General features: G+C 38.2%; 1 protein-coding gene across 2 annotated transcripts in view; it reads right to left on the bottom strand.

The window, feature by feature from the left end:
- Window positions 1-280: 280 nt before the first annotated feature.
- The window catches only part of REPS2 (RALBP1 associated Eps domain containing 2), a 213,224-nt gene continuing 202,921 nt past the window's right edge, over window positions 281-10,583 (bottom strand). For both annotated transcript variants that reach the window (XM_012656630.1, XM_012656629.1), the window contains 2 exons: window positions 9,523-9,628; window positions 281-366 (listed from right to left, as the gene is read on the bottom strand). In XM_012656630.1, coding sequence (XP_012512084.1) covers window positions 298-366; window positions 9,523-9,628 — 175 coding nt within the window. In that variant the 3' untranslated portion in view covers window positions 281-297. The remainder of the gene's footprint in view (window positions 367-9,522; window positions 9,629-10,583) is intronic.

Here is a 10,583-nt window from a genome sequence, read left to right as displayed (position 1 = left end):
CTAGAAGACTGATTTTTGGTAAGGAGCAGCATCTAACACCTTGAGGAAGTACTTAAGAATGGGAGAGAAATTCCACTGATAATTACAATGTTAAGTGTGATAATCAGTTGAAGTATTTTCCACCACAGTAAAATGTACAAGTGAGATACAAGAGAAAAGGTCATATGGATTATATTTTGCTGCTCACAGCTTTTGACACAGTCAAACATCTATGACAAGTAGTAGGGTTCAAACATTCGAACAAGAAAGAAAGATCTTGGCAGATGAGATTATTCACTGTCACTGGAACCATGGGGGTCACAACACGGTGACTGGACGAAGTTGTTCCAATTGGTTTTCCAATGCAATCCGTTCTTGATGAACCTCCTGAGTCATACAAAACAGAAAGAAGAAAAACAAAAAAGGGGTCATTTCCAGGATTCATCCCTACTTCATCAGATATTAAAAGGAAACTTATAACTGGACCACAAATACTTAAGTGCTATGCTACATAACTCAAGAACTGGTGGACTGGAAGGCACCAGATTTAAAGCTGGTGACCAGACAAGGGGGGCTTCATAATTTGTAATCTCTCAACTCCTTCCTGAAGATGATGAAATGAAACTGACCAACCCATCTCCACTGCTCTGCCTTAGCCTCATCCTGTTCTAATAGGATTAGTAGCTGGCAAAGAATGACATTAAAAATTAAAAGACTGATTGGGAGACGGCAGATAGCAAAAGCAGACTCCCAATACTGAGGTGTGAACCATCAGGACTAAATTTCTAGTGTCAATCTCTGGCTTCTATTCCAGCACCACACTCAGTCAGGTCTGAGGGATGAAAAGGTACACCGGTCATCTCTCCGCCAAAGTCCCATCCAGGTTCCTGCACAAAGTGTGTGACATCTGAGTGAAAGGGCAGAAAGGGAGATGAGTGATCTGTTTGTTATTTGGGAATTTGAACTTTCAGGCCTAAAACAGATTTTTTGGCAGGGAGAGAGGGGACACATAAAGGCATTCAAGTAGAATCAGTCAAGGTGGGAAAGAATACTGTATAAAGGCTCAATTCTGAGATGTTCTATAAGAACCAACATGCTAGTAGTCAGTATAGAACTTAACAAGTATTTATTCACCCACCTTCCTGTCCACCCATCCAATAGTCCTTGAGTATCTATCTGCTGTGGGCCAGATACTGCTCTAGCTGTGATGATGTCAGCAAAGAATGAGACAGATCTGACCAATGCCCTCATACGGCTTATAGTCAAATGGCTAGGAAAAGATAATAAAGTTAATGAATAAGATACCTCCAGAGGAAATAAATAAGATGATGTCATAGAGAATAACAGAGAGGAATCTGGGAGAAAGCAGAGAGGGGGATCGGGGAAGTCTTCTCCAAGGCGATGCTGCTTGAGTAGAGACTTGAATGAAGTGAGGAGTGAGCAATATGAAAAAATGGGGGAAGGCTATTCAGGGAGACAACACGGCAACCGCAAAGCCCCTGAGGGAGGGAATAAGCTTGGTGGGTTTGATAAACAGAAAGGCCCGTGTGACCAGAGCAGAGGGAGCAAGGAAGACATGGCAGGATGAAGTCAGCGATTTAGGCAGGATCCAGGTCATAGAGGGCTTTGTGGGACAGAGGAAGGACTGTGGACTTCAAAGTGTGGGAGGGATGGCATTGACAGCTTCTAATCATGGAAGGAACATGAGCCAATTTATAATTCAAAATTTTCATTCTGGCTACTATGTAGACAGTGGATTATAGTAGGGCAAGAGTGGGAGCAGGGGAGCAACTGGAAGGTTATTGCATGGACCCAGGTGAGAAATAAAAAATGGCTCCAATCAGGATAGTAGCCACAGAGATGAAGAGAAGTGAATGAATTCTGGATATATTTTGAATCTAGAACTGATAGGACTTGCTGATAAAGTTGACGTAGGAGAGAAGGAAAATTTGAGGATGACTTCTGGGATTTGGGGATTAAGAAAATGGGTGGCTGGTAGTGATATTCATTGAGAATAAGATGATTAGATAAGAAATGGGTATTTCAAGGAGAGGGTTGGGAATTAATTATCTGAGTTGTATATTAGATATGTAAGGAGAAAACATTGAGTAAAGAGTTGTGTGCACATGTTTAGAGCTCAAAGGAAAGGGAAGTAGGGCTTGAGACGTAAATTTTGGTCTCACTAGCTTATGGATGGTCTTCAAAGCCATGGGACTATATAACATCATCAAGGAAAACAGTATATCTAGACGTTTCAAGGGAAGATGGAAGATTGACCATAGGTGTCATACTCCCTCCTAGAGCTCCACTAAAACAATAAAGAAACTTCAAAGTCACAGACCCACAAGACAGGGAAAACAAAAGGGAAAAGATGATAACAATAAAATTTGTAAGCTAAAGGGCAAACTGATGAATGGTAAATGACTTAGCAAATCCAGGGAAATAAATGTGGGGATTCTGCCAACTGCTCAGTATGTCTATTCCAAGTATACATTCTACAGCTAGGGAAACCACAGGGTGGGTTTGTGAATCCACTGGGCCCATTGTGAGATGCACCTAAGTTAAAACTCCATTATCACCCTACCTCCATAAGCCCCTACCCTGACTGGTGGGCCACAGTGACACTTTGCGTCTCATGGAATTAGTGTCTGTTCAGAGCCAGTGTCCAGGAATCCCCCAAAGATCTGATTATTTCCTTTCCCCCAAAGTATAGTCACCCTGGTAAATGGCCACAGGCCCTTTTGGGAAAGGTTAGAAGATTTACAGTATAACTTTTTGGTGGCATAGTGGGGCCCTTCCTTAAGGAGACCCAGATGCCCCTTCACTAAAAAGGTTCTGGATCTATAAACTGGCTTAGTCTGGGTATTAATTGAGGGGCTATAACTAGAGTTCTGTTTCAATGATTCTTCAGACTTCTGTTCACTAGACCTAGAACTTTCCCGCTCACACAGATCAAGTAAAGAAAACTGAATCACAAGCTAAGCATGAAGAAAAACAAGAACCGATCTGATTTTCCATAGGAGAACCCGCGGAGGACTCAAATTGGCAGCACCAGATACCTATGAAAGTGGGAGTGAATAAGGGGTGGGGCATTGGATAAATAAAGGTTGGTTGAAAATCTGTTTCAGAAGCAATAAGATGCTCAGATCTTCCCTGCCACCAGAGCAGAATGCTAAACATTTATTTCTTGAAAAGGTAAAACAGCATTTGGATTTGCAAGCACAGATATAGACAAGATACTGGGCTGGAAATAGGGAGAGTAAATGTATATCCTGGAGGCTGAGACCCATGGCCCTGTGGCTCCAGTCAACCAGCTCTTTCCCTCCATGCAGGTGACCAAGACAGTCTCCTCTGGCTACTCCAACCAGACCAAGAGGAAAGAGCCAATGATACTGCCTTTCGGGGTTCCCCAACTATACAGCCCAGCCAGATTGCCAGAGAGTGAAGCTCAAAGTTGACAAGCCTCTCCAATGCGCTACCAACTTCCAATCAGCGTTTTCATCCTCCTCTTAAATATGAGCAAAGAAGGGCTATCAGGTATTGAAGGAAAGTATCTAAGAGGCACACACCATAACAAAAAAAGTAACTATTCAGGAAGAAAAAAACTACCATTAAAAGAAGACATTACAACAATGAAACAAGAATACAACATCATCAAAAGTAAACAACCAGAGAACAACAAAAAAAGAATTCTTGGGTATTAAACAATAGGAGATTTAGAATTCAAAATTAAGTAAGTCTCCAGAAATGGACAAAAATAAAGAAGAGAAGGTAGGAAGAAAAAAGCAAGAAAACAGAAGAGAAAATTAGAGGTCCAATGTCTGAATAACATCAGCAAAGGAGAACAGAAAAAAATGGCAGCAGAGGGCAAGGGGGAGGAAATAATCAACAACAAGAAAAATCAAGAAAACTCTCAGAACTGAAGAATATGGGTTTCCAAATTGAAAGGGCTCACCAAGTATAGAGAACAATGGATGAAACTGACCTACTCCAAAGCAGGAGAGGAGAGAAAAACCAAACCCAAACAAAACACAAAACAAAAAGGTCACTCACAAAGATTGATAAAACAGAATGAATTTTGACATTTTAAAAAATAATTTTATTTTTAAAATTATCATAGGGTAAAATTGACCATTTTTTTCCTTTTAATATATAGTTCTATGAATTTTAACACGTGTAAATCTGTGTAATCATCACCACAAACAGGATACATTACAGTACCACCAACCCAAAAACTTCCAGGGAGTTTATACACAAACTCTCACCTCATGTGTATCCCTTGACAACCACTGATTCATTTCCATCACTATAGTTTTTCCTTTTCAAGAATGTCAAATAGAAGGAATCATATGGTACACAACCTTTTGACATTGGCTTGTCTCACTCAGCATAATGTCTTTGAGTTTCATCCAGGTTGCCATGTGTATCATTCCTTTTTACTATTGAGTACCATTCCACTGTATGAACATCCTCACTTCATCCATTCGTCCTTTGGAGGACATTTTTGTTGTTTCCAGGTTTGGGCTATCATAAATAAAACTGCCATGAATGTTCACGTACAGATTTTTTGAGTAAACATAAGTTTTCATTTCACTAAGGTAGATACGCAGGATTGAGATTGCCAAGTCACATGGTAAGTGCGTGTATAACTTCATAAGATACTGCCAAACAATTTTTCAGAGTGGTGGTATCATTTTGTGTTCCCACCACCAATGGATGAGAGTTCCAGTTGCCAGCACTTGGTGGTGTCACTAGTTTTTGTTTTAGCAATTCTAATGTGTGTGTAGTGGTATGTAATCATGGTTTAAACTTGCGTTTCCCTAATAGCTAATGACGTTGAGTATCTTCTCGTGTGTTTATTTGCCATCCTTATGTACTCTTTGAAGTGTCCATTCAAGTCCTTTGGCCAGGTTTAAATTGAGATGTTTGAATTTTGAGAGTTCTTATTATTGAGTTTTAAGTATTCTTTATACAATCAAGATACAAGTCCTCTGTCAAATATGTGATTTCGTAAATATTTTCTCCCAGTCTGTAGCTTGTCTCTTAATTCTATTAACAGTGTCTTTGGCAGAGTAAAAGTTTTTAATTTTGATGAGGTCCAATTTATTGAGTTTTTTTCTGTTATAGATTGTGTTTTGGGTGTTATTTCTAACCCCAGGTCATGAAGATTTTTCTCCCTATGTTTTCTTCTAAAAGTTTTGTAGCTTTATGTTTTACATTTATATCTATGACCCACTGCAAGTTAATCTTTGCGTAAGGTGTGAGGTCAAGATACATTTTTTTAACATGTGAATGACCAATTATTATAATTTGTTGAGAGACTATCCCTTCTCACTGAATTGATTTTGAACCTTTGCCAAAGATCAAATGGCTGCAATAATGTGGTCTATTTCAGGACTCTGTATCCTGTTCCATTGATCTATGCATCAGTCCCTCCAATACCATACTGTCTTTTTTTTTTTTTGAGACAGAGTCTCACTCTGTTGCCCTGGCTAGAGTGAGTGCCGTGGCGTTAGCCTAGCTCACAGCAACCTCAAACTCCTGGACTCAACCGATCCTACTGCCTCAGCCTCCCGAGTAGCTGGGACTACAGGCATGAGCCACCACGCCCGGCTAATTTTTTCTATATATTTTTAGTTGTCCAGATAATTTCTTTCTATTTTTTTTTTAGTAGAGACAGGGTCTCACTCTTGCTCAGGCTGGTCTCGAACTCCTGACCTTGAGCGATCCACCTTCCAGAGTGCTAGGATTACAGGCGTGAGCCACCGCACCCAGCCCTTCTTGGATTTCTTTTAGCAGCATTTTGTAGTTTTCAGCACATGAATCCTGTGTGTGTGTTGATAGATTTATACCTAAGTATTTCATTTGGGGGAGGGGACAAGCTATTGTGAAATGGTATTTTTTTTAATTCTATTACCAATTACCAAAAATTCTATTACAGTTCATTGCTTGTATACAGGAATATGACTGCTTTTTTGTATGTTGATCTTGTATTCTGTGACCTTCATAAACTCAATTAGAAAATGAAATTTTAAAAAACAATTTAATTTGCAATAGTGTCATGAAAAAAACCATTTGGGAATAAATTTAACAAAAGATATGTAAAATTTATGTACTCAAAACTCAAAATTGCTGAGAGGAATTTTAGAAGACCTTAATTGTACAGATGTGCTCTGCTTGCAGATTGGTAGACTCAACATTGTTTAGATACAGATTCTCCCTAAATTGATCTATAGATTTAATGCAAATCCAATCATAATCCCAGCAAGCTAATTTTGTGGAAATTGACACACCAATTCTAAAATGTATATGAAACAAAGGGACTAAAACATCCAATGGAATCTTAAAAAAGAAGAACAGGTTGAAAAATTTATATTACCTGATTTTAATACTTAATATAAGGCAACAGTAATAAGACTGCGTGGTATTGGCATAAGGATCAACAAATAGATTAATGTAACAGAATAAGAACCTAGAAATAAACCTACACTTATACAGTCATTAGATTTTTGACAAGAATACCAAAGTAATCCAAGGAGGAAAGGAAGGTCTTTTCAACAAATGGTGCTAGATCAACTAGATATTGAAATGGGAAAAAATGAACCTTGACCCTAATCTTGCACCATACACAGAACTTAATTCAAGATGGATCATAATCCTAAACATAAAAGTTAAAACAATAAAGCTTTTAGAAAACATAAGAGAATATCTTCAAAATTTAGAGATAGGCAAAGTCTCCATATATAGGAAGAAAGTAATAACCATAAAAGAAAAAATGATAAATTTAGACTTTAACAAAATTGAAAACTTATGCTCATGAAAAGATACAGTTAAGAAAATGAATAGGCAAAACAAAGACTGGAAGAAAACATTCACAAAACATAATATATTTGACAAATGACTGGTAACCAAGATATACAAAAAGCATCTACCTATAATTCAACACCAAAACAAAGACTAAAACTCAATCCAAAAACTGGCCCAAACATTTGAAAAGATACTTTATATGAGATATATGAAAGGTAAATAATCACAAAGAAAAGGATCAATATAATTAGTGAACAAGAAGATGATGATAAGAACTATATCACCACAGGATTGGCTAAAATTTAAAAGAATAATAACCAAATGTTGGTGAAGACATGGAACAATTGGAACTCTTGTACATTAGTGGTGGGAGTGCGAAATGCTACAACCACTTTGGGAAAAGGTCTAGTAGCTTCTTATAAACTAACCACATATAATTATCATATTACCTACTAATCCTAATCCTAGGTATTTATCCAAAAGAAATGAAAACATATTTCCACACGAAGACTTGTTCGAGAATGCAGTTTTATTCAAAATTGTCAAAAATTGGAAACAGCTCAGGTGTCCATCAACAGAATTGATAACCAAATTGTGACATGGTCACTCAATGTAATACTATTCAGTAATAAAAAGGTATAAATTACTGATACACACAACAATATAAATGAATCTCAAAGACATAATACTAAGTGAAAGAAACTTTACACAAATATAAATGCTATAGGATACCATTTACATAAAGTTACAGAACAGGCAAAATTATGGTATAAAAAATTTAGAATAGTGGTTGCCTTCACGTAGGTAGCAGGAATTGACTGGGAGAAAGCATGAGGGAGCTTCCTGGGGTGATGGTAATGTTCTTTATCTTGATAGGGGTTTGGGTTCCATAAGTATACGCATTTGTTACAAACGTGGCAAATGTACATTTAATATTTGTGTATTCATTGTATGTAAATTTCACATCATAAGAAAAACCTGCAAAAATATTGAACTCCAGCTAATGATATCTATGCTGAAATATTTAGGGAAAGTATACAAGTGTCTGCAATTTACTTAAAAATATGTCAAAAATAAGATGGACTCATGGACTGGATAGATGAATGGATAGATATGTGATACAACAAGTAGAGTGTAGTAAAATGTTAGTGGTAGAACTGAAGTGGTGTCCATACAAGTAGTCACTGCATGATTCTTTCAACTTCCCTATATGTTAGAAATGTTCATAATAAAATATTGGGGCAAAGGAGGTTGGGGGTATAAAACAGAAGTCAAGGAAGGAAGAGACAGCAGAGAATGCTAAGGAGGAAGTACCAGCTAAGTAGAAGGAAAACCAAAAAGCATTATATCTCAAAAGCCAATTAGAAAACAATTACAGAGGAGGGAATGGCCAATTGCATAGAATTCTTCTGGAAATTCTAATATTAAAACAGGCCCATTGGATTTAGGCATAAAAGGGTGTGAGTGGAAGAGAGTGAAGCCACACTGAAGTGGAAGGGAGAGAAAACCACTAGTGAGGAAGTAAAGACAGTGAATGAAAACAACTCCTATGAAAGTTCGCTGTGAAGGGGACCACAGAAACAGGGCAGTAATTGGTCAAAGGCCATGGACAATACTAGAACATGTTTATGTGGGATGGCGAATGATCCAGTAGAGAATCAGGGGATGCAGTGGGTCGAATCGTATCCCCTCAAAAGAGTTCAAGTCCTAACTCCCGGTACCTGTAAATGTGACCTCACATGCAAATAGGATCTTTGCAGATGTAATCAAGTTAAGATGAGGTCATGCTAGATCAGGGAGGGCCCTAATCCAATGACTGATGTTCTTATAAGAAAGGACACGATAAGGAGAGGAATTTGGACACAGACACAGAGAGACAGAGGAAGAATGCCATGTGACAGTGAAGGCAGAGACTATACAACTATAAACCTTGGAATGCCAAGGATTGCCAGCAACTACCAGAAGCTGGGAAGAGGTAAGGAAGGATTCTCCCCTAGAGCCTTCAAAGAGAGCATGGCTCTGCTGACATCTTGATTTCAGAGCTCTAGCCTCCAGAACTGCGAGTGAATACATTTCTGTTATTTTAAGCCACCAAATTTGAAGTACTTTATTATGGCAGCTCTGGGAAACTAACACAGGAGAGATCAATAATGAAGAGAAATGAGTGGTAAGGACAGGGGTGATGTCCTTGAAAAGGTGAGATGGAACCATCGCCAAGGTACCAGGGGCGGGGTAGGCCTTTGACAGTACTGGGGCCATTTTCCTTCCACTGAGATAAGTATAGCATCTTTTAGAGAGGATCTAAACAATTAAGGGCTTACCCAGAAACTTTGGACAATAAAGAATGCTTCAAATAGCCTTTGTAATAGATTCTCTTTCCTTTTAACTCACATACAAGATGCAGCCTACATACTGAAGTTACTAGTCTTCCTCTAAGAGTGCAGGAGTCAAACCCATGTAACTTAAATACAGTAATTCTCTACCTTCCAAAAAGGGTTTGACAACAAAGAGACAAGTCTTACCAACAGGGATGGAACCAGATGGTAAGCTAATGGTCAAATCTAATCACTATACATTATATGTATCAAAATACCACTGTGTACCCCATAAATACATACAATTATTATATATCAATTACATAAAATGAAAAACTTTCAAACTTCTCCCCCAAAACAAACAACAACAAAGAAAAATGGGGAAAAGCCTGGGAATCCAAATCTGGGAAGCATTCCTTACCTTGAGCTGCTGCTGGAGTTCACTGTTCAAGCGGGCCAGCACTGCGTTTGCCTCTTTATTTTTGCGGATGGCAGTCTGAATGGCCTTCTTCTGTTTGGAAGATTGCCTACAGAAAAGTGCAAACATTTAAGAAAAAAAGGAGTTGGAGGTCTGGACCTTTGCAGGTCAGAACTCTGACTCATGAGAGGTGCTGAACTAACAAGGGGCTAACATCACAGGGCTCCAAAAATAAAATCTTATATTCATAGGCAGGCAGATATACACGAAATGAAACAAACTTTTTGGGATCAATTATTTACACCTGAAGTAATTCCCATTTTATAAGTTGCATAAAAGCCATGAATTGTGCCTTTTCAAACATTTGTGTTCCATTTATTCCAAGACATTGTGATAAGTATTTCTTCCTGACAAACCATATTGACTGGCAAGCCCTTTTTGTGTAAGAATTAATAGCCTTTAAAAGACCTGCAGGTGGCCCCTGTGGATAAGTCTGAAGGAAAAGAAGAATATTCTCCTTTTAATTTGATTACCTCTATTAAAAAAAAAAAGAAAGAAAAAGAAGAACATTCTCCTTAGCAAAAATCCTACGTTAACATAGCTAGCTAACTGTCCCTTATTATTAGGCATGAATGCCTAAGTACGTGTGTGTGCATGTGTATACACCACTGTACACCTGTGGCACTTGAGAAAATTACAGAATGTTTTAATTAACAGAACAAGTATGACAAGGGTGACCATGTGTCCTACTTTGCCCATTACAGTCTACTTACACTGTCTGTCTGGCTGTCTGTATCATTAGCATCCTCTTCACCTTTCAAAACTGTCCATGGTTGGGATGATAAATCAACGTGGTTACCACAGGTATAACCTACAACCTTTTATCCCACAGCAAGAAATACTGAATTCATGGAGCAAAAGAGCGATTGATGTTCTCCAAGAAAAACAACCGTATTTGCAATCACTGGGAGATGGGTTCAAGGCTAGAGCAACAGAACTAGAATGGATTGTGACCACGGTAAAGATCTGATTAACATTTAATGAGAATATACGCTATGGTAGCC

Source organism: Propithecus coquereli, unplaced genomic scaffold, assembly GCF_000956105.1.
Source record: "Propithecus coquereli isolate 6110/MARCELLA unplaced genomic scaffold, Pcoq_1.0 Scaffold513, whole genome shotgun sequence".
NCBI lineage: Eukaryota > Metazoa > Chordata > Mammalia > Primates > Indriidae > Propithecus > Propithecus coquereli.
This window is presented reverse-complemented; position numbering and strand designations above follow the sequence as displayed.